This window comes from Musa acuminata, chromosome BXJ2-2 (genome assembly GCF_036884655.1).
Source record: "Musa acuminata AAA Group cultivar baxijiao chromosome BXJ2-2, Cavendish_Baxijiao_AAA, whole genome shotgun sequence".
NCBI lineage: Eukaryota > Viridiplantae > Streptophyta > Magnoliopsida > Zingiberales > Musaceae > Musa > Musa acuminata.
In genome coordinates this window covers 22,494,168-22,518,587 of record NC_088339.1, presented here as the reverse complement: position 1 = coordinate 22,518,587, position 24,420 = coordinate 22,494,168, and the positions used below count along the sequence as shown (strand labels likewise).

General features: G+C 43.2%; 3 protein-coding genes and 1 non-coding gene across 5 annotated transcripts; all 4 read right to left on the bottom strand.

The window, feature by feature from the left end:
• Window positions 1-3,893: 3,893 nt before the first annotated feature.
• Window positions 3,894-5,339, bottom strand: LOC135605378 (aquaporin PIP1-2-like). The gene is made up of 4 exons (XM_065095398.1): window positions 4,835-5,339; window positions 4,456-4,751; window positions 4,236-4,376; window positions 3,894-4,158 (listed from the first exon to the last, which is right to left on the bottom strand). The coding sequence occupies exons 1-4, from the start codon at window positions 5,163-5,165 to the stop codon at window positions 4,063-4,065; spliced, it is 864 nt and encodes a 287-aa protein (XP_064951470.1). The 5' UTR covers window positions 5,166-5,339; the 3' UTR covers window positions 3,894-4,062.
• Window positions 5,340-6,408: 1,069 nt separating this feature from the next.
• On the bottom strand, window positions 6,409-9,418 carry LOC135581665 (uncharacterized). 2 transcript variants are annotated; one of them, XM_065095396.1, is made up of 4 exons: window positions 9,267-9,418; window positions 8,805-8,899; window positions 7,881-7,993; window positions 6,409-6,765 (listed from the first exon to the last, which is right to left on the bottom strand). In XM_065095396.1, exons 2-4 carry the CDS (start codon window positions 8,875-8,877, stop codon window positions 6,679-6,681), a joined length of 273 nt encoding a protein of 90 aa, XP_064951468.1. In that variant the 5' UTR covers window positions 8,878-8,899; window positions 9,267-9,418; the 3' UTR covers window positions 6,409-6,678. The 2 variants fall into 2 exon arrangements, with proteins under 2 accessions (XP_064951468.1, XP_064951469.1); XM_065095397.1 differs by having other exon boundaries at window positions 9,279-9,411.
• A 327-nt stretch (window positions 9,419-9,745) lies between these two features.
• Window positions 9,746-9,817, bottom strand: TRNAC-GCA (transfer RNA cysteine (anticodon GCA)). The gene has a single exon. It is a non-coding gene; the product is annotated as a tRNA-Cys (tRNA).
• A 5,330-nt stretch (window positions 9,818-15,147) lies between these two features.
• Window positions 15,148-20,434, bottom strand: LOC103971547 (FT-interacting protein 3). The gene is made up of 2 exons (XM_009385597.3): window positions 20,221-20,434; window positions 15,148-18,367 (listed from the first exon to the last, which is right to left on the bottom strand). Exon 2 carries the CDS (start codon window positions 18,331-18,333, stop codon window positions 15,322-15,324), a length of 3,012 nt encoding a protein of 1,003 aa, XP_009383872.2. The 5' UTR covers window positions 18,334-18,367; window positions 20,221-20,434; the 3' UTR covers window positions 15,148-15,321.
• Between the last annotated feature and the right edge of the window lie 3,986 nt (window positions 20,435-24,420).

Genomic DNA, 24,420 nt, shown 5'->3' with positions numbered 1-24,420 from the left:
GTTTGATAATAATTGAATTTAGGTAGTTTGCAAGATGATTATATAAAAATTATCGATCATTATTGAGTTATAAAGATGTTTGTTGAATCATCAAATATTATAATTATAGTACGAGGGCTCATGCTAAAAGTGTTGGCATTAAGTGTTGGATCGATAGAGTGATGTGTCATTAGGATGCCTATGTATTACTCTTTCTCATCATCTATCTCACTGTTATATTTCAACACATGGAAAGAGTCAGGACATAGTGTTACATATAATCAGTAAATTAACTAAGTCCTCCATTCTAAACATTATCATACCTTGGCTAGTCAAGCCTAGTTGTATAGTTGTCGAAGTAATACTTCATGATCAAACTTAGTTGTATTATTGTCTGGAGATACTGTATGGTTGGACTCGATTATTAGGGGATATTTTATGATCGAATTCAATCATAGGGGATGTTTTATGATCGAATTCAATCATATCATTATTAGAGGACAATTAATGGTCGGACTTGGTTACATTGTAGTTAAGGGATGCTTCATGGTTTGAATTCAACTATATTATTATTAGGGGATGCTTCATGGTGAGATCAATCATATCACTATTGTGCGATGCTTAATGATCAAATTTAGTCATGTTGTTAAGGATGGATTTGGTCACATCATTGTTAGGGGATGCTTCTTAATTGAATTTGATTGCATCATTATTGAGAGATGATTTATGGTTAGATTTTATTACATTATTGTTAGGAAAATTTCATGGTCAGATTCGATTGTATTATAGTTGAAAGATCTTTCATAATCAGATTCAATAACAACATCGTTGAGAGATGCTTCAAGGCCATAATTGACTACATCGTTATTAGGAAATACTTTATAGTCAAATTCAACCGCATTGTTGTTAGGAGATGCTTCATAGTCGAACACAATCACATCGTAGTGGAGGGATGTATTTAGTTGCATCATTCGTTGAAAGATATTTCATGGTTGAATTCAATAACATTTTTATTAAAATGGCATGTCATTAAGTTGTCCACATAAGTTTTAATTTTAATTTAATTGATATTATTTTTTAAAAAATGATTAGAAGGACATTATGTTTAGATAAGATATTGACATAATTATGCCCTAAGGGATTTATATAATTATACTCAACTTCAAGTGTGCTTCCTTGATTCTTCAAGGCTAATATTTCGATTGTGATGTAATACTATATTATCTCATGTAGAGATGTCAATTGACTCTCAATTGGGATGAGAAGAATCTAGAGAGTCTTAACTTAAACATAAATCTCTATACGAGGATTTAGGGGTGTCAGTGATTTCTTAGGCCATATTCATGAATTTAGTAATGAAATCTGCTAGTATCTTTTCTTCAACATATTTGATTACAAGTAAAAAACTGATTGTATGTTTCGAATGCATGTCCTTGACAAATTGATGTTTGAACTCCTTAGTAATTTAAGTAAAGGAGTTCACTAAGAGTGGTTTAAGATAAGAATACCACTAGTGGGTGGTGCCTTGCAGTGTTTTGTGAAAAGACACGACACATTAAGGTATCTAATATATCATAAAGTGTTATTTGGATACGAAAAGTAGGCAATCAAAAACTTGGGAGATTGATTCTTCATGAATTTTGTAGACAAAAGGGGATTTGGCTAAGGCAAAACCTCATAGATCCTTATTTTTTTACAAATGAAACTTTTGATGTATATCCTCAAAGCACTATTCTAGATATGCACTCATATAGTGTAATTGTTAGAGTCCAACGATTGGGCCTCTAATTCAAGTTTCGACGACTAAGGATAGTCTAATCTATTAACCTTAGTAGTGGGATATTGTGAAGCCCTGCTCGCTTGATTATCGATCGACCATGGGCATTTTTTGAGTGATAGGCTTCACGACCAACCTAGGCATATTAGTTAGCATTGGAGGACGTGTCATCTACTAAGGGGTTGTAGTTGTCATGAATTGAGCTAGCTGTGGAATGAGGGGGATGATTGAATGTATTATCCTAACTAACATATGGACATGTTGAGTGGCACCACTACCCTTAGTTTATTTATTGTAAGTCAATCTATGATCACGTTATACACCAAGGGAATATTCACCACCATCAATATTATTTTAGAGTAGGGCTCACCTCCAAATGTGATGTGCAAGTCATTGAGGTAATATATTGTGTGACTCCTCATGCTTGCCCAAGATTATTGCTACAGCAGTAATGTATTGATTAAACATTTGAAGTGTCTCATGCATGATCACTAGTGACCTATGTATCAACAACTAAAAGAGGTGAGAAGCCTATCACTCTTGAAAAAGTGATAAGATGGTTGATACCCCCCTTGGATGAAAGAGGATGGTTGCTACTCTATTGTGTGAAAGTATTGTGGATCGAAGGCAAAGCTTCTTCACTCGAGTGTTCATTAAGATGATTAGCATGTGGGCATTTTTATGACATCAAGCCCTCTTTCTAATTCTAAAAATGTTACGGTAAGATATTATTGACATGCTAATTAGTCCGACATAATTCAAATCCATATACACAGGACTGTTTGAGATGCCTCTGAGGTAAAGACACTAAGCTCCCGAAGTATCACTTATATAAAAATCGAGGTCATGAGAGGTTTCTTGACTTGGTCCCTTTGATTACGAAGTTAGTAACCTAAGATAGATAGGTGCAGTTGTCAATGATAAAATAATGACTTATTGACTATATTAAAAATATTTTTTTATACATGTTAGTAAATAAATAAAATATTTTATGAAATATTCTTCGAGAGGATAATTAAAAACTACAAATCATAATTTAGTCTCTTCTCTACATACGTGACAAAGGATAGAGACAACATATAATTGTCTATTTTAGACTCATCCACGTGGGTAATTGATGAGGGATAACTTTTGTTTCCTTCTTTCAACTTAGACATAAGAGAACATTGATCAATATTATTTTTTCTATTAATTATTAATTTTATATTTATCAATAGTCATAATATAACATAGTAAAAAGATATATTTTCTATGCCTAATTTGTTAAATATCCCAACAAGCCCTCGATTGTCATATTGTCATATGACATGCATCTATTGTTACTTAGAAATCTATTGTATCATATTTGTAAAAAATACATGAGTGTTTAATTAGCTATGTGAGATAATGGGTGTTGAAAGCCACCTTGGAGGAAGTCTCTTTCCTACTCACCACTCTACGAGAAATTAGGGAAAGCTTACTCCAACTAAAGGCAAAAAGAACAGTGATCGCTGATTTGATCTTGTGTACTCATGTCGGGCAACTTGTAAGCAACAAAGTTTTCAATTATCTTCTCATTATGTTTCTTTAATCATCATCATTATTAATATATAATGTAAATTTTAAATTATAAAGTTAACCTAGTTTGTGATAATTTATTTGCCTCATCAACGAATATTACAAACTCAACTTTATTTATGATTATTTTCGATATAAGATTAACGTAAGTATGAAGTTAGGTCATCCGAACCGATAAGACTTAAATATTATAATAAATCTAAAAAAATATAGATCGTTACAAACTTTAGAAATTGTGTAATTGACCTTCCAAATTATCCTAAAGATCAGGATTCCTTACATATATCCATCTCATTAACATCCATCCAAAGATTTTATGTTAGTTGGTATGGGGAATATATATGTATAGAACTCATGAACTGGCTTTTACTGGGAGAGCTTGGCCAAACAAAGAGGAGACTTACCTGATATGGCCTAAAGCCAAAGTAGACTCTTGTCTTGATAGAAGATGGACATGCAAGGGAACCAGCAAAGTTAGCACAGAAGTGCACTACCAGCCTGCCTAAGAAACCTTTGTTGCAGGTAACATCAGTGCTGTTCCATGATGGCACCAAGTTAACTACCTTGTCACCTTGTGTAATGATCATAATATTTTGGATTTATTTCTTAGATGGTCCTGTTTCATCACCTAATCTTTCTTCATGACCAAACTGAAAAGACCCTGGTGGAGGAAATCCACAAACATGATGGATGAAAGAGACATAGCAGTGGCCACAGCATGAGAGGCCATGAGAACTTGACAGGGTAGCTCAGGTCCTGTTCTTGAATGGGATTGCCCTGATCACCACCTGGTGGTAGAGTGCAGCAAGAGCAGCTCCGATGAATGGTCCAACCCAGAAGATCCACTGAGAAAAAAGATGAAATGAGAAAGGGAATCCCATCCAAACTGAGTCAGAGAAGCTATGCAAGAGAACAGACTTACATGGTCATCCCAAGCATGGTCCTTGTTGTAGATAACTGCAGCTCCAAAGCTTCTTGCAGGGTTGATGCCAGTGCCGGTGATGGGGATGGTGGCCAGATGCACAAGGAATACGGCAAAACCAATAGGTAATGGGGCGAGGATCTGCACAAATTCACAGGTATGTCTTTGTCGGAAGCCAGAGAAAGAAGTTTTGGTGAGGATGGCCGATGAAAGTTCTTACAGGCACATGAGAGTCCCTAGCGTTCCTCTTGGCATCAGTAGCAGAGAAGACAGTGTAGACAAGGATGAAGGTGCCAACAATCTCAGCACCCAGGCCATCACCCTTGGTGTAGCCAGCGGCCACAACGTTTGCTCCGCCACCATTGCTCTGGTAGAGCCCCTTCTGAAACCCCTTCACCACACCAGCACCGCAGATGGCACCCAGGCACTGCATCACCATGTAGAAGAGAGCTCGGTTCAGGGAGAGCTTCCTCGCCAGGAGCAGCCCGAAGGTCACGGCCGGGTTGATGTGGCCACCTGACAACTTGGAAGAGCTCGGTGTGGGCGTTGCTGCAATCTGAAGTCACAAAAGGAAGAGACAAAGGAAGCGGTTGCTTCACCTGAGATCCCAGCGGTGCAGTAGACGAGGGCAAAGATCATGCCACCAAAGGCCCAGGCGATGCCTTGGATGCCCACGGTGGAGCACTTGGTAGTGGACTTGACCACGCCCATGACAGTGAGGACGGTGATGTAGAGGAAGAGGAAGGTGGCCATGAACTCTGCGATGCCAGCTCTGTAGAAGGACCAGGAGAAGAACTCTGCTGGCTCAAACAGTGGAGCCGGAGGTGGCTCCTTGTAGTCCTTTTCCTGGTTCTGGGCAGCCGTCCCTATCGGCTGCCTCTCTGAGAACTTGTTTGCTCCGAGCCTCACATCCTCCTCTTTCCCTTCCATCTCCACTCTCCTCCAAGCTCCTAAATTCGACCAAAGGAAAGCAAGCGCGCGTACATGATGACTTTAAGAGGAGGAGCTTTTATAGTGGTATGAAAAGAAAAAGATGAGGGTGTGTGTGGCCGACTGTTCTCTAACTTGAACGTGAAGATCTAACACAAAATCTATTATCGTATGGCTTTCCAAACAATCCATCAAAAGAACCGAAGACAACCATCACCAGCACAAGCATGTTTATCACATCGAACCAAAGTCAACACAGACGAACATTATTCTTTGGCACGCTGCATCATTAGAAGAAGATGGAGGAGGTGAGGCCAAAGTCTCCATCTGCCATCGTGGAACAGATGCAGAGAAGGATGGATCAGACAAGTGACTGCTGCCAATTTCCACGAGCCGCCTGGCCGCCGCTCTTCTCCTGGCCACATGACTTACCTCAACCTCACTGACACAAGGGGAAGGAAAGGAAGACTTGGAGAAGATGAAGCACCGTAATATAATTTCCTATTGATTGATAGGGTTGTTTGACACCTAATTCAAGCCGCCCCACTTCTCTTGTTTTCCATAGCATTTACTGCAAATATTCACCAACAAAACACATTGCTACACACAGTTCTAAGGTTTGGTCCAACCGACACTGTTTAGTCGATGTTCTCTTTGTCTTGTGCGGTCTTTTCAAGCTTAGAGATCACGGGAAATGGTACGTTGACAATACTGCTTTTGAATCTTCAACATTGGAAACAAATCATCTGTTTTATATATTGACATCTAAGCAAATCCATGTCTCGTTATATTACAATATCATTCATTCCATTTATCAATATTTCCTAATTTGGCATTATCAAAAGATCATTTTGCAAATCAAAATAGCAATATTTCCCCCTTCCTCTCTCTCTCTCTCTCTCTCTCTGTTCACTGTTTTTAATCTTTGGTGCAGATTTTATGTGCCATTATGGATTTCGTGTAGATGTTGGTTTAAGACAATCACTGGGAATTTTACATAAAATGCAGCACTTGTTGTCTTAAATATATATATCTCACGAATTGATTCTTGTTCATTTCTTTTTAAGGATGATTAGTATCATATAAGAAATTTTCCGATTCGTTAAGTTCTATAAATTATTAGATATAAGACACAGATTACACATGAAGATAACATAATTATTTCAAGTGTTATTCTCCTCAAATGCAACTAATTGAATCTGAAATATTATTTTCCATGAAGAAAAAAAAAATGGGAGGACCCTCAGGAAGAAGATTAGTACAATAGAGATTAAGATCATTGTTGCCCACAAAAGACAGCTGTAGACACTCGAGTTTCAAGAAGAAGAAACCTACATCAAAAACTAGACAGATTTTTAAGCATCACCATGACATTGCTTCTTGTTGAAGGATCAGTCAGTGGCTGTGTTGCGTGTCATGAACATATCATCTATGTAATATGCTAAGTTCAAAAGAAGAGGAAATTTGTGGAAGAGAGAACATGGGGGCAGATACAAGATTGAGACAATATTTTCTACATCCCCTTCTTTGGACGTTTAGAGGGCTTCGTTGTATGCTTTCCGGACTCCTGAGGAGTTTTTCTTTTAATATACTGCTGCTCCTGAAGAAACAGATCAACCACAGGAATTTAGAAACCACAAAGAATGCAAAACCAGCATTATTACCAAAGCACTCTGAAAATAAACACACAATTTTCTTCAATAACTCACTGTGGGGCTCAAAACAACATAGAGATGAATTAGTAGATGATACAGGAATTAAATGGCCTGGAAAGATTATAATAGAACCACCATAATCAAATTTTCTCACAGAAAACTGCTATCGCGGGATCATTTGTATGCTTCCAAGTCTGCCCTTAACACCCTCAAAATGAACACCTTTTGAAACAAAAAGAAACAAAAGGAAGAAAAAATAAAAATGAAGAAAATAACTACAACCTCATATACCTTCAAGACTTTAACGAAACCAGACCCACTACCAATTGATACTGCAAATGAAGTGAGACAAGCAACTGCTACTGCAATTTAGCATATTAAGTTATAAGACACTAAAGGGCTCACAAGAGAATATAAGAAAATAACCAGATGAGCCAAGAAGAAAACGTAAAAACCAAGTTAATGCTCACAAAATTTACTCTGATTTTTAATCAATAAACTCAAATTTTCACAAAAAAATGAAAAGAAATGCAAAGTATATTTTAGAAGTTCAAAGACAACATACAGTGTGTGCATCATAAACTAAAATATGCAAGAATGAATCATAGTTTCTGGAACCCCATCTATAGAGTTTAATCCCAGCACCTTTGTGGAATAACTCCTCCAAGGCATAGGAACTAAGTAAATCAGTGTGGGTAACCTACACAGATGAGAAGATCAGATAATGGAGTGGTAGGGAGCTTTCATTAGAGATCAGAGTTTCCATGAAGTTGGATTGAATGTTTTCCATGTGCTTAAAAATTCTCCGAAATGAAACAAGAGCCCACTCATAAATTGATTTCTTTTAATAGAGAAGCTAGTTTGGTAGATACGATATTTGCAACTAATATATATCTTGTCATTTTAGCTGGTTTAAAAGAAATGACAAATGGAAACATGTACCGATCTATAATCCTTACAAGAAAATTTTTAAATGGTGTTGACAATTTAGTATATACAAATGGTGGCTGTTAACAAAAGCAAGTACGCTGATCAAAATAAAAATTAAGTCGGATTCGACCTCTTCCCATTTTCTTTGAAGTTGTAGAAGTTTCTGGCAGCAGGCAAGACACTCAGCATGGTAAGCAGCAGCAAGTTCTTTTATCAAAGCTTTCCTCTTGATGATGCCAATCACTGTTATATATATAAAAAAAACACATAATGGAGAACTTTACAGTTATAAGAATATATATGTAATGCAAAAGGTTCCCAGAAAACAATTTAAAAGACTGTCTTTGCACTGAGGCAGTTTATGTATAACTGAAAAGATTTTTGTTCCAATCAAAGACCAATAGTTTGGCCTACCATGTAACAGGTCGGCAACCATTTACACCTACAAAGCTAAATATACCCTAGAAACAACAGATGCTCTTCCATAACATAAACTGTTTGCAACAAATACTCTTTCATTTTCTTCAGAAGAATTTAAAATGATAAATTAACATACTCCATTTGACACACGAACCCTAATGAAGAAAATCTCATATTGCGTCAAGATCCAAAACCAGCTAGGACTTTAGGGCTTGGAGATGAAATCATATTGCATGTTTGACTTCCCATGGCTTTATGATCCTATGCAAGAAAAAACAAGGTAGACTAACATGATTCCAATTCTACAGGAGCAAGCAGATCTTGCAATTTTCCTTCAGAGACTATGAGAGCATTCCATCCTTGTCTAAAGAAGGTACCTGATGAGTGATTCATCGCTTTATATGAAGGTGTGAAGCCGAGGTAAACAATTAGCCATTCGGGTAATGTATATATCGAGAATTTCGATATTAAGATATTATTCTCTGACACCTAATGTCATTACAGGTTATCACTACTTCGATGCAACTTGAAAGATAAACTGATAAATCTTAAGTTGCAAAGCAAGAGTAAAGACCAAAATCAAACAGATATAAACTTGATCCAACAATAATTAATTGATTAACAGGTAACTTACTTCTGCTTGGATCAAAATCAGGTTCATCTTTGGATGATTTCGCAGGCTGCTCAGAAGTATCAGTCACATCCATCGGCAAGACAATGGCTTCAACACTGCATGCGCGAGAACGATATATATTACCGAAGAATGAAGCGAGAATGTTGTCATTCTACACAGGTGAGCTATGGAAGGTCACTAATACTTTCATTAACACTCGTGATTCGTATTATCTGAGAACAAATTAGCAAGAGTTCTACAGAGAAAGCACTTTTGGTCTCTTCTTGTTCGGTAAAGTATACCACAATTCTCTTTGCCTAAGCAGAGGACAAAGAATTGCACAAAATTCACAGAACCCCTATCAATTTGTACAAAAATCGTAGGCGAAGCATCCAAAAATAGCAAGAGATCAAGACGAAAAAATTTACTCTAATTCATGAAGAAGAGAGGACAAGAGTATGCGAAAATAGGAAAAGCACGAACCTTTTTCCTCACCGGACAAAGTAAATCCGGAACGAGCCTCTCCTATCGATTAGGGTTCCCGGGAGAACTTCCTTCGGCGGCGCCACAGTCGAGAGATCGGTGGAATCTCTAGGGGGAAGAACAGAAAAGACCGAAGTAGGGGACAGCGTCGACGGCGAGGGGGACGGTATGCGAAGTAGTCCGCCTAGTTATTTATATGCGATAACTAATCCTGACCGTCTAAAAATCCCGATGATGGATTATTCAACGGATGCGATAACTAATCTTCTGGCGCATTACAGCGAAGAGCGCCATGAAGAACCTGCACCACTCAAAAACCCCAACTAATACCCGCGTGTTGATTGAGCATTCGCGGGACCCGCCATGTCTTTTTTCCGAAAGGAAGTCCAGACGGATACTGATCGGACGGCGGAGAGTTGCCTGATGGAAACGAAATAAATTAAAACAAAAAAAACAAGGAAAATAAAAATTCATACGTAAGGGCCCGACCGGGTTCGAACCGGTGACCATTTGATCTGCAGTCAAATGCTCTACCACTGAGCTACGGACCCTTTTATGACTTTGGAAATTAAAATATTTAAATAATATAAACTAATTCTGTAACAATTAATTCAAATCGACAACCAGATTTATATAATTATATATATTATTATTATTTTACTTCCCTTAAAGAAATATGAATCTACCACCAATTTGTTTCTTATGAAAGGATCGGAAATAATAGTCACGGCAAGCAGTATGCAATGAATGGCGTGAGGATGGAAGCAAAGGCAGGGAGATGGTCCACAGCCTGCACAGGATGGCGTGATCACGACGAGCCCATTAAGCAGGGCTCGACAATTCCCACTGTTGTGCAGGTCCATGCTGCGTTGTCTGCCGATGAGATGAGAAGGTGGAGTGGTTCACATTCTTTAGCCCACGCCTCTCCCCCACATCCGTGGCTGCAGCTCTCTGAGCAGTCGGGAGAGGGAGGTGCAGGGTGACATCGGATTGGCGTGGGCTGGTGGAGGCCCCTCCCCACCCGTCTCTCTCTCTCTCTCTGATTCTGGCCTCTGGAATGTTGCAGGCTACTTTGCTCTCAACACGTCACATGGCCATCTCCGCTTGGAAGATTCATGTGGCTCCCAAGTACTTGTGATTTCCAGGGAAATCAGTGGAGCCAAGTGAGCTCTCTTTGGTGAATGCTGTGTTATCAGTGCAGAGTCTTTTGTATGGTCATCTTATTGCACTTGTCGGGATCGCTTCATGTTTGCTCCTGCGCTTGTTTGAGGATTTTTAACAAACACTCGATGTGCAGCACCTCTTCGATGTCGTACGAGCTGAGACCTGCCCAGGCTTGACATCTCCGATGACGTTGAGAACAGCCGATGGAGGAGGCAGCTGAGTGTGTAGTGGGCGTAGCACTTGAGGTTGGCCACGTTCCTCCCATTAATGGCTCTACTACTAAGATGGCGACGACAGCTGCCGGCTTTTGGCAGTGCCATACAACATTACCATCTCTGTCTCCGCCACTGTACATCCCCACATGTTTCCGTTGCTGTGACTGTGACGACAGTGCCACTCCTACCTCCTGTCTCGAACTTTTGGGCTGAGGAGTGTAGGATTCACCCCCATGCTATGCTATGTATCATCTTTACTTCTTCTTAACGTCGCAGCATGGAATTAAGCAGCTGATGAATCATTTTTGTAGCTCGATATGCTATTAATCCTTTTGATTTATGAGAACAATTACTATGATGTTGAGGCAGGTAAGGAAGAATCATCCAACCTTGTGGTAGTTTTAGGGTGTGAGAGAAGAAAGTGACACCATCTGTTGCATGAGCTTTAAAAGTTTGGTCCGCTTGCGATGGAGACAGCCAGAGCTGTTGCCATTTCATATTGTCCAAATTCTCCTTTGGGTGATTCAAAGGATATCCATGCTGGGAGGTTATTATCGTAAATTGGGAGAGGTGTCTTATTGGGCACCGTAGTTGACAGCTTCCCTCTCCTCACGTCCTAAACGTGAAGCAAAGCAACAACACCAACAGTAGCAGCACCAACAACTTCTGGGCCACCAGAGACTGCAGCTTTCATCTCTCTCGCTCTCGCTCTCTCTCTCTCTCTCTCTCTACGCAGCCTCTTGATGTCCTCCTAAATCCCATATATGAACCTTCAACACAAACAGGGGAAGAGAGAGTGCATGGAGACGGAAGGGGTTGGTGTGGGCAGCTGAAGGAGAATTCCAAAGGGATCGCATTGATCTCTCTCGTGCTCCCTTCTTTTCTTCCGGATTCGAGAGATCATGCCATTCCTTTGGAATTTTCCATCTGTTGCCGAATGTTCTTCTCTCTCTGCTTTGGCAACCAAAGACATCTTCCAGGTCCCCGACGCACTTGTTGTTCCTTTCTTCGCTCATCAGCTTATCATCATGCAGTGAGTATTATTGAGTCAGTTAATCATTCAGCAGTGCAATGGTCTGCAATAGCAAATCATCAACTCTGTTTACCGAGTGCATTGTTTCTTTCATATCAAAACTATCATCTTTCTTGTTCATGACATCGACTAGTTCATTGCAGACTGTCTGTCACCTTTTGTCATCATCATGGTCCTTTCGGATTCATGTTTCCATTTTTCACAGACAATTATTGAGGAATTAAACGTTTTTGTTTATGTTAGTATCCATTCATTCTTCCACTCTAACCTAAGAACTCCACTAGCACAGAGTTGGGCAGTGATCAGGCATCCATGGTTACTTCTGGAAGAATCAGATCTATTGGCAACTTCTTAATGAGTTTTTTTTCCTGAGAAATATGTCTCATAAGATTTCATATGTCACAGAGATTTGGAGAAGCAGCCTAAGTAATGGTTTCAGGAGTCGAAGGAGACATATAGATATTAAGGAAAAAGGTACAAGGCAAATAGTAGTACAGCAGAAACAGAAAGGTAAGAAGAACAAGGTGGCATTCCCAATCTCACTGTTGATCCTTCGTGTCCATATTGTTACCATTCATCCCTTATATATCAGGGATGGGGGTTGAAGCTTGTTCATGTCTGCAACATGAAGAAACTTTGGCATCATCGGCCGTACCAAATGATCTTTAGATCTTGCACAAGGCTTCTTAAAAGAAGCATATTTACTGCATTTCGTATAGAAAAGGAGTCCAGAAGAAATATGAATTATGGAGGAGTACAAAGGCTTCTTAGAACGAACAGCAAACTGATTCCAACATCATATTGCATATGAAAGGAGAGCAAGTAGAATTATGGGTGAAATGAAGGACTAGAGAGGAGGTGTCATTTGCTTTCTAACATTCATATTTGCTTTCTTAGAACAAGCAGCAAACTGATTCCAACATCATATTTGCTTTCTAACAAAGGAAGAAAGAGTCACTGAATTCAAACATTCACCCTACAAGTCAGCACACACCACAGCAGATGTCTACTGAGCCTTTAAAGTGCTTCTTGGAGTCTCATAGTCAAAATGGGGGCCTTGCTGATTGAATTGTGCAAGTGTCTTTTGAATTCCTGTCTCACATTCATTTTGTTTCAAGTGTTCTATCAAATGACACATGCATGTTTTAGCACATCTGGATCCACTTTGTCTTCCTTCTTCTTTGACTGACAAGCTTTACTTTACCTTTTGCTGCTCCACACCCAATAGTTGGATCTTTTCTTGACAGATGCATTATTTATGTTTCTGCACTTTTGTTTGAAGATCAATATTTTGCAGTTCTTTCTCCCTAAACCCTGAAACTCCAAATAACAATGGTGTTAGTGAGATGTGTGAGTCCCATTCTAGTAAAAGCAAAACACAAGTGAGATCATATGTATGGTAGTCATTCATAATATGTTCTGTCTATTTTTATTTAGAGCTGCAGGTACTAATTACAAGCAGACAGAAATAAGATACATCATCAGATGCCAAAATGTTAGAGGTGTAATTGGTGGAATTTCATCTTACCAGAGAAAAGAAAGTTGGAGAGCCAATCTATCCTTATGATGTGATCAAAGTATCTTTTAATACTCTTTTAATTTTCCATCAAATATTGTCTTTTCCATGGTGAGCACCTTTTAGCATCAAAAGCCAAACCAAAATAGACTTTAGGATATTAGTTTGACTGAATCAAAGCATTACACTTACTGCGATCATAAAAGGAAACGAGGAGGAGGATTTGGAATGCTTCCCACCTGCGATTGTACCAAGAACACTTCTTTAGATGTACGTTGTTGCATTTTGGCAAGAGACTGCCACATGCAGACAACATCACTTGCTCCCAAGAACAGTTCTTGATCGCATTACGTGGTCAAATCGAACACCTTTCTCCATGGTCTATTTATATGGCACTTCCATGGAGCGCCTCTCGAGCTACATTGCCAGGGCGTCGAGGATAATTCCATGGCCTCCAAGTTCTTCGCCTCGTTCGGTCTCCTCATCGTCTTCTGCGCGTCTGAAGCACAGGTAATCTTCCTCTGTCCTCACACCAGCCTCGCAGGGCGCGGCACGACGTGCGAGAGCTTCGACGCGGTGTCGGCCGCCGGCACGCGCTGTGTGCTCGAGAGGAACGCGCGCGGGGGGGCGGCCGGGGGCGTACACCTGCGCCGCGTTGGAGATCGCCGCCGAGGGGTTCAGCGACTGGGTCGAGACGGACGAGTGCGTGGCGGCGTGCGCGCTCGACCGGGGCATCGTCGGGATCTCCTCGGACGCGCTGCTGGACGCCAACTTCATGCGGAAGCTCTGCTCCCCGGACTGCTGCCATGGCTGCCCAACGTGCTCGACCTCTACTTCAATCTCGCTGCAGTCGAAGGTACGATGCAAAGCGTGCACCTGATCACGAGAGAATGACAGAGGATGGTGCTGACCTCGGTGTGTCTGCTGCAACAAGGGCGTTCCTTCCCAGTCTGTGTGAAGCGCGACGTGCGAATGCTGGCCGAGAAATGGCGGAGATCAGAAGCAGTGGAGCAGCAGAGGTTTTTGCTTACCCTCCATGCAACGTTTGCTGATGCTACAGTCTGGAACATGCATCGTGTTGATTTTGGTATGAGAGAATAAGAAAATTTTGGAGAATTTTTGGTTCTTTTCCTTTAATTTAGATCCAGAATTGAAGATTTGATATGTAAGATTGGGACAAGTTTGGGATGTTACCAGTTGCAATAAATCAGATGACACTTTGCTACATCTTTACACACTTGTAGATCAATTTTCTAGAAGTGAGAACTTCCCACATAACTTTTGCTGTCACTTATATGTAAGAGATCATTGTAATTATATACACACACACAGACAGAGTTCAATCAACAACTTACATGAATTCACCATAAAGCATTCTCAATGTTAGTACAAAGTTGAGAAATGTGGTTCCAACAACACCACCTGCAGTCACCCTTTCCAAGCATGCAGTAACTGAACTGATCTGATAACTATTCTTCCTACAACTATCTTTTACTGGTTCAGATTACATGTGATTTTGAGGATGAAAATGAAGTAGAAGCTTTAGAATTAGACTGGACTGCTACATAAGGGCCATTGAGTTTTGGTTAATGGAGCAATTGCCATGTCTGTGGACTTGTGTAAGTTCACACATCTTGTAAGGAACAAAATGAACTCCATGGCTGGTTTCATGCTGCAAGCAAGCTCTTAGGCCTTACCAGTCATTGAAACTTCCATCAAGGCATAAAAATTCAAGAGAATTTTCTGAAAATGTTAACGCAAATAAGATTTTTCACAAGAAAAAGGCATAATAAATAAAAAGAAAAGCCAGACTGAAAATGTTATCACAAGAAATTTTGTAGTTCATATCAAGATGGTATATGTCAAGCCTTTGGTTCAAAGCTGTACATTAAGGTCAGGGATATCAATAACTCACACATCATTAACTGTGTGGTGAAAGTAGTGGAACCAGTAGATTCACAAACTCAGTGGTAGAGAGGTTTCAGTATATTATTTGCAGTTCATGAACTGTTCAGTTTTCTACAGAGAACAAAAAAGCAGAAGAAACAAAAGGAAGCAAGAAAAACTATGAACACATTAAACAAAAAAGAAAATTACTACACCAAAAACCTATTAACTTGAATCCATTTAAAGCATACTGTCTGTCTTTGCTGGCAAGCGCCTGAAGAAATTTAGAGGTGCTGAAGGTATCCTGTGCCGGAATCTTGGATGCCTCATGATATAGAAGCCTGCCAGAGCAGCCAACACCTGCAATGGGGTCACATACAGCACGAGTGCTGCAATCAGGCAGAATAACACAAATACCGAAGTGGCCCGTGGATCCCTCCAGCTAAGCAACGCCTGGACCCTCTCCCCTTGAGTCGCTATATCACCAACCACAGTTTGTATCCGTCCAGCGACACTCCTTAACCGATCGTACCTCATACGAACAAGTTCTGCGCCTCGGCTGGTAGGAAAAGAATCAAATTCCTCATCAAGCTCATCAGGATGCACAGCCTCTGCATGAGAAATTTTTGTGTTCATGTGCGGAGGATAACGTGGTCGATAGCGGTAGTTCCAAAGGCCTGCCAGGAACATATATAGAAATATCGTAGAAAGTATTAGTTCCGGGAAGCACACTAGCATGATGAACAGAATGTGCACCAGTACAGTGGTGATGGGGTTCTTCCATTTGCAAATATCTCCAAACCATCTGCTCACCGAAAACAAGCCTGAGAAAACTGACATGAGTCTGAAGAAATTTGCTTTGCTTCGGCGCATACTCCATAAGTGAGAGTCAACATCAGACATGTATTCAACAACTTCCTTTCTGAGGGGTGGCTCCATTCGATTAAGACGTGCAGCTACTATTTGGACTGCTTGGTGCCGCAGCATATCCTGTTGCATCATCATTAACGGCCGTATGTAATGCATCTTCGGTAGCAGCGGTTGCGAGTATATGTACATCATGTTAACAAACGATGTAGATGAGAACCGTATGGCAAGATGGATTTCACCCATCTTCTTAACACCCGACGGGTGTAAAACTAGAAGTGGGTATGAGTGTGTGTACACACGACCTGTTTCAAGTGTTGATAGCCGTATGCGAACCTTGCCAATCTTTGCATCCTTGTCACCATTAGAACCCTTCTCAAGTTGGCAATTGTCAAAGACACCAACTGTAAGAACTGTAGCCGGATCATAAACCTCCCATGTGTACTGCTCATTGTATCTTGGGCTTAGGCTGTCGATGATGGTACGAGTACGCACCCATTTCTGACCATACTTGGCTACACAATAGGTATCTGATGTCCCTTTTCCTTCTCGTGACTTCATAGGATGAAGACCCTCTGCATTAAGGACGCCAAGCTCAAGCAGTCCAATTGAAGGTTTCCATAGCTGCTTTGCTGTTGGTCTTAGGTCACTACTATAGTGGGTAGACTCATCAAGCACATGATATCCACCATCCAGGCAGACTCGGAGGAAAATCCGGGTTGAAAACTTATCCTTCTTCAGCTGGTCTACATCGATCAAAACAGGCTTCTCGAGATCGAACCAGTGACCTAGTATAATGTGGTCATCAACTCGCTTCTCTAGGGATCCCAAAGGAATAACAACACGGCCTAACACCTCATCTTTGTTTGGTGCTACACGGTCTTCCACAGAGAGGATGAGGTGATCTTCGAAGGGTTCTGCAGCCACAAACATGAGGTCTTCATTCCATAGAGGGTTAAATGTCCGTGCCTGAACTGTTCTTGTCTTCAAGACCTGATTGCCTAGTTGAGCCTTGACATAAACATCTGGAAAGCGAGCCTTTTCTTTTATCACAATATCTTGTGCCTCAACAATGTTAACTCGAACATACCACAGCCTGGGTGCATGGTAGACTTTTGACTTTATGTGAGAGATAACAGAAGAGGCATCAAAACGTGCCACTGCATCTGAGTGCCATGCATCAGGAAATGACTCATCAGCTTGGGTTCCTATCCAAACTGCAAGCATCAATTCACCTTTGGTTTTATCCCCCATCTTGTCCTCAAGACGATACCACTCTGGAGCCAATGGGCTATCTGGTGGGACACGTGTTGGAACATCATGTAAATCAAATCGTATGATCCCAACAAAATCATCCTTGAGAAGATCTTTGTCTTTGATGACAACTTCAAGAATTGATGCCTGCATATGTTCTCTGGAGAATGCAAATACTTCATTCCATTCTGGGTTCTGCTTCTTCTCAAAATGCTTTGTGGTCCCCTTGTAGTTACCCACTTTCACTTCAACATATGGATCTAGGCTTCCTGTGACATCCATGGCTGGTAAATCTCGTGCCTTCACAACACGTACAAAAAGATATTGCATTTGTTCCACAAGATCATATGTACTAGCTGGCTTCTCAGCTCGGATAACTCTCCCTCCAACAATCTGACCACCACCTAGGAAAGGGCTAGTTTCTTTCAGTGCATAGTCCACTGGTTGTTGAGTCGATACCAACGAGTACACCTTGAACATTCTATGGGGTTGAGGCTCAGGTTTCATAGAATCAACTACATGCCTCACTGGCTCACTGACTGGAGCAGAATAATGGTGCTGGTCAATCTTTTTTGGAATACTGTGAAATGTATGTCTTGAATCTGATTTGTTTTCTCGTGGTGTGCTTCTACTTAATATTGGGACCTGGGCAAGTACTTTATGAGCTTGGCTTGGAGGAGGGTTACTGGGATTGGAATCAATAGCTGGAAGTGGGTTGGAAGGTTTTATTGAGGGATCATTGGTGAGGAATACTTTAAGGCTGAGTTCTCCCTTTACACGAGAAAACATTCCACGCTTTTCCAATGGATACTGCATGACTACAGCATCTGCAAAGGGGACAAAAGAGGCCCCAGCAATTCGGACCTTGCCAAGGATTGTCTTAGAATGTGTGGCCTTGTTAAAGCTGATCACAGAAGCTTCAAGTGCAAGTTCAGGGAGAGAAGCAGGATCTGCAATGTTGAAGTAGAAGCGCTCATCCCAGACAGGATTGAGGTCTTTTTCCTTGATGCTGGTACGAAACTTCTGGCCATCAAAATGAAGCTCCACACAAGGACTCGAAGAACCATGCCCACCCTTGGGCATGAGGTCATGGGCACTCACAACTTCCACGCCCAATTTGTAATTGCTCATCTCTGTCAAATCTTGATGGACTTTCGTAAGAGATCTACATAATTGACGGGTTCAAGATAAAAAGCAGTGTCAGAAAACAGAAGGATAGCAAGATATTCTCATAATGAACTAAGACGAGAGAAAGAGATTCCGAAGTCAGTCAAATACCAATACTAGTGATAACCAACCATAACACTGTGACATTCTAACTGGCACGGCAAGATCATAACTGGCACGGCAAGATCACAAAAAAATTTAACTTAAGGAAACGTATTCAGGATCATATCACTTTAAAGACTCTCAATAATCTAGCAATCATGGGAATGATATTGACCAACACTTGTGATAAAACTGAAACTTACATGGCTATAAACAGTAATTAAACACATTTTGATGCTAAAGGGCTTTATAATTTTTTTTCCTATTATGTTGTCTTTATATTTTCCTAGAACAAGTAGGGTAGAAGACCATTAACCCTATTTGTGTCACAGCCCACAGAGGGGTCATCTACCATAGCTGTAGAGAAAATGGCAGATTACTCAATATGGGGACCGAATATCAAGTCTCTCATGGCAGGAGCAAAGATAGTTTACCATCTAAGACAAGGGGTGGTGTCAGCATGTGTGTAGGTATTTGTTCAATGAACAGTATAACCAAGAAAGAAATAGATGTCACATATTTTATTATGGTGAGTACAAAGGAGACCAAATGGCTTTGATAACAATCCAACTAGCAAGGAGAAGTAAAGTGAAAAGGATCCCATAATTATTGTATTGATGTCTCTGATTACAATTGGGAAGCCAGAAAAAAACAAGATATTATTATGCAATCTTGCCAGGATACCATGGTAGAAAAATGCAATTCAGCATGTCTTGTCCAAGGTAATTATTCAGAAGTTATTAAAGCATCTCTGAGATATGATCTCAAAGGTCACAATTGCTTGCTATAAGCTTAACCACCATAAAGATTCAAGTGAAGAATAGTTAAATCAAAAGAAAAAAAAAAGCTGAATGGCAGATTGAAGCTCCAACTAACTTAGAAGTTGAGAAATGAGAAGGCAAATAAATAGAATTAACAACCAAGGTTGGGAGTTCCGAAGATAAAAAAAAACTACCAAGGTTAAATCTACAATCGCACAGCAATAGCCCAGGCATATTTGTAGAAAAAGGAAGATTTTCCCTAAACAAGAATACGACAATGCAGTAAAATTTCTCTCAAATTCATCTTTTCCGTTGTAGTTTCATTTGTTGAATTGATGGGAGAGGAACCAAGTTCATGTCTTTTTCAGTTTAATTATTTTAGCCAATTTTTCTCTATCATCCCCATAGATACAACTTTTCTTGCAGGCTGAATTAGAAAAAGAGAATAACATGAAAATAACAAATTCAATCATCTAGTAAAAGGATGAAAATTCATCCTCCCATAATGTGATTGTCATTATCTGCTAGGGTATCAAATGTTAGCACATTAAACTGGGGAAAACCTCATTTACTAAGTAGGTAACCGAAGAAAACTCCAATATTCAATTAACCAAGTTATAAAAAGGACCAAGCTTTCATAATTCCAGCAACTATTATAGAACCTCGAACATCGAGGCTCTTTCAAAAGAAAATGTTCGACACCGAAATCAAGCAGCAGCCGGGATTTCTCCAGCTTCAGGTGAGCAATCGATCGACGGAATCCCCATCTTCCTGTCTCCCAAAAATCGAAAAGTCTAACCCGCTCTAATCAACGAAACTATCTCTCCATCTAAATCTGTTACCCACGAACACCATAACAAACCATTGTCCCCACTTCTCCCCTCTCGGAACCATAATCAACAAAGCAAAAAGAACGCATCTTCTCGAGATCAAGAAGGAAGCATAACATGCAAGACAAAAGAATCGGGTCGAATGCGAAGTCGCTCACCTTGCGAGCTAGAGAACCCCTTCGATTGTCGTCTCCAATGGCACCGTGGGAGGTCGAGAATTCGAGCTGTTAATGGGATCCTACAGTAATATGAAACCCTATTTGGAAGAGAGACAGAGGGCGTGAGTCCCGGAAGGAGGAATCATATAAGGATTAGGAAGGACGAGGGGACGCAGTCGCAGTGGAGACCGGTAGAAAGAGAACGTTCGCTCTCTCTTGCCTTCCTCTTTTAATACGACCGTTCCTCATTAATCTCTCTTTTTCTTCCTCGTTAACTCCGTCGTCGGGCCGACATTCTTTTAGTTTTGGATGACACATACCCGCTCCAATACCTACTGGTGATCCAATCAACCAGCGGGTAAGAGACTGGGTGGACAAAAATACTGCTCTCGATGACGTGGTGCACGCGACACACCTGTTCTGCGGCCGCGGAACTAACGGTGGCGTTACTTTTAGTCACCAGTTGTGGGCAAGCGTACATTATTATTATCCTCAAATGCATGTTTTATGAAAGTTATGAGGATATTATAATATAATTTTTAAACGATTCGAGTTTTCAAATTTCGAATTAAACTAAGTACCAAACCCAAGTTGGGTCCCACACGATCATCCCATTAATCCGTGGACTCGTGGCACGCGTATACGTAATTGTTTTGCGTGAGAAAGAAGGCAAGAGTAAAATAAGTAAAGAATTAGCTACATCAGTTTCTTCGGTTCCTAAGAAACACGCGTCAGTTTGGGTCTTCAGGTGGTTTCACCTTCCCCTCCCCCTCCCCCTCCCCCTTCGCCTTCGCCTTGTCGAGGAACACGTCGTCGCGACTTTGGACGGATGTGTGCATCGAATCAACACGACGAGTGCGTGGAGCAGTTGAAACATTGTCATTGTTAGTGTAAACAACTTTATTTCGTGGCCTGGGTGCCGACGTGGCTTGGTTCGGGTTCGAGTGCGTAGGGATCTTGCATGGCGTTCCTCGAGACAGTTGAGGTGGCCGATTACGGTGGTCCGGTCGGGTCGTTGCGTCGGGAGTGAAGCTTTTCCGCAGCGCCGGGAAGATGCAACCCCGCCCTTATACCTGCACACAGGTCGGGTAGGAAGCTCGGCCCGACCCCTTCGACGATCAAGTTAGGTAATGTGGAGGGAGTTTTTAGTGAAGAAGTGTCCTCCCCTCATTTAGAACTCGGGGGTATTTATAGGGTAGTTGAGTTTTACCTGACGTGCCTGCCTGCAGGAGGTAGGATCGTACCTCTGATGGCGTATGACATCGCCATTGACGTTGCGTGGAGAACCGAACTGTCGTAGGGTATGGGCGTGCCTCGGTGGTCGTTCCCCTCTGCTTGGGTCGGGCGCGTTGGGTCAGACAACGATGAAGTCGTTGTCTAAGAGCGGGTGACATCAGCGCACATCGCGTCGGTATTATTGCCCTCTTTCGGGCAGAGTGTCGTCCAGTCATGGCTGACATTGTAGCGCGTCATGTCGCCATTATTACCCTCATCATATTCCCCCCCCCGGAAGAAGCTATGTGTCGGTTATTGTAATATGGGGGATCTGAGTCATGACTTTGTCCTTTGGTGTCGCAGTAGTCTCAGGCGACATGTGGTCGAGCACGTATCGGGCGGGCAGGCCACGGCGAGGGAGGTGGTCTCGGGGGGTGTGGAGCCGAGGAGCACGACGCAGGCGGGCTGACCGCGCAGGTGTGTCTCGGGTGGCGTAGAGCCGAGGAGCACGACGCCGGTAGGCTAACCGCGCAGGTGTGTCTCGGGGGGCGTGGAGCCGAGGAGCACGACGCAGGCGGGCTGACCGCGCAGGTGTGTCTCGGGTGGCGTGGAGCCGAGGAGCACGATGTCGGTGGGCTGACCGCGCAGGTGTGTCTCGGGGAGCATAGGGCCGAGGAGCACGACGCAGGCGGGCTGACCGCGCAGGTGTGTCTCGGGGAGATCTGGCGTGGAGCCGAGGAGCTCGACGCCGGCGGGCTGACCGTGCAGGTGTGTCTCGAGGAGCATAGGGTCGAGGAGCATGACGCAGGTGGGCTGACCGCACAGGTGTGTCTCGGGGAGCATAGGGCCGAGGAGCACGACGTAGGCGGGCTGACCGCGCAGGTGTGTCTTGGGGAGATCTGGCGTGGAGCCGAGGAGCACGACGCAGGCGGGCTGACCACGCAGGTGTGTCTCAAGGAGCATAGGGCCGAGGAGCACGACGCAGGCGGGCTGACCGCGCAGGTGTGGTCTCGAGCGCCATACGGCCGAGGAGCACGACGCAGGCGGGCCGGCCCGAGAAGCACCTTATGCTATTTTTCCTCCTTGCCTACTTAGCAGTAGCGGGGGTCGAAAGTTACCGCATTTAATTTCCTTTCTGAGGGGGAGCTGGTTGCTTTTGTCGCACGCTTTCGAACGTCGAGATTGAGGCATCAGGGCATTGTCGCTTCAGCGAGGTTGCCACATCAAGCTCTCATTAAGGCGGGCTGTCTTTTGGCATTTCTGACGTGACGGTCACGCACATGCGCTGGTGGGCTGCCGCTCCTTCTCGAGAGGCGAAGGGGCGCTAATTCTGGCGGGATATCCCCTTTAAATAGCGAACACCCAGCTTCGCTTTTATCTTTCGCCGTTGGGTTTCCTTCTTCAAGTCTAGTCGTTCCCTTCCCAGTCTCCTTCCTTGCCTCCTGCGTCGTCTTCCCTTTCCCCGTAGCACCTTCCTGTTAAGGTCAGTTAAGATGTCGCCCTCTCCTTCCTCCTCTTCTTCCCCTTCCCACGTAGCTGGAGGGGGACGTCCTCCGACGTCCCCCGTGGAATCCTCCGATGGGGAAGCGGTGCGGGCCCTGGAGGCCTTGATGTAGCCGCACGACAATGACTCCACTGTGAGTGGGTCTTTGTTGGGGGGACTCCGGGAGTGCTATAGTATCCCGGAGGACCATATCCTTAGTGCTCCTGAACCGGGACAGCGGGAGTATGACCCGGTCCCGAAGGGTTTCGCGCTGACCTTGGACGCCCTAGAGGCGGGTCTATGTTTTCCCCTTCATCCCCTCATTGTGTCATGCATATCTTTCTGGCGGATTTCGCCGTCTCAGGTGGCGCTGAATTCCTGGCGCTACCTAGTGGAATTCCTGGGGGAATGCCACTATGCCAATATCACCCCCACCCTCAACCTCTTTCTCTCCTGTTATCGCCTCTCTAAGGGTTCGGGGGGTTACTTCCTATCTGCCCGGACGGGCTTTCGAGTCGGGGGGGCCCCTTCTAATAATAAAGGGTGGAAGGGGAGGTTTTTTTACATTTGCCGTGCACAGGACTAGGGTTTCGGGGTTCGGTGGTCCGCGAGGGCGATAGACAACACCACCCCACTTTTGGGCGAAGCAGAGCGCCAAGATCTAGGGAGGCTCAAGGAGATTCTCCCCAGGTCCCAGGCTCTCCGGAACATGACCGAGCGGTGGCTGGTCGAGGCGGGTCTCAGCTCGATGCCTCTGGGTACGTTAGTGATGTTTGGTTCGGGTATTCGCACGGTTCATCCCTGATATTAATGCTCTTCTTGTCTCTTGTAGAAATGGTGAACCTCCGGTCGCTCTTGGGGGGCAAGGCATCGCAAGCTCCTCCCCCAGCACTGTCGGCCGACCTGCGGCCCGGTACGAAGGACGCCCCACTGGAGGTCGAGAAATATTTCTGGACGCCCCATCGGGTAGGGATCTTTGAGCAGTCCCTTCTCCCTTATGTGGAGAAATATTTCTATTTGGGACGAGCTCAAGACGGGGAGAGGGGACCTCGGTGCCGGCGGGTCGATTCTGTCCAACCTACGCCGTAATGCAGCGGATTGCTGCTGCCGGGGCGGCTCCGACTTGACCCTCTTGTGCTCTTCGGGCCTCCCGGCCATCCATGTCTCTGCGGCGATGAACTGGCCTGCTCGCTGGAGCATCTCGGGTACCGTCGTGGGGGGTCGCTCCACCAGAGACCAAAAGAACCTGGAAGGCCGCAGGCCTATCATGAATGCCTGCATCAACAGAGAGGGGTGAGTGTCCGAGAGCCCTCGGATCTGCGTCGTAAAACGGTTCACAAAATGGGAGAGGGGCTCGTCCTCCCTTTGGTTGAGTCCGAGGAGCAACGCCACGGACGGCTTTGGTCGGGCGTGGGCCAGGAAGTGGAGCTCGAAGTCTCTGGCGAGCTGATCGAAGGAAGTGATGGTCCCGATCTTCAGGCCGTTGTACCATGCGCGGGCCG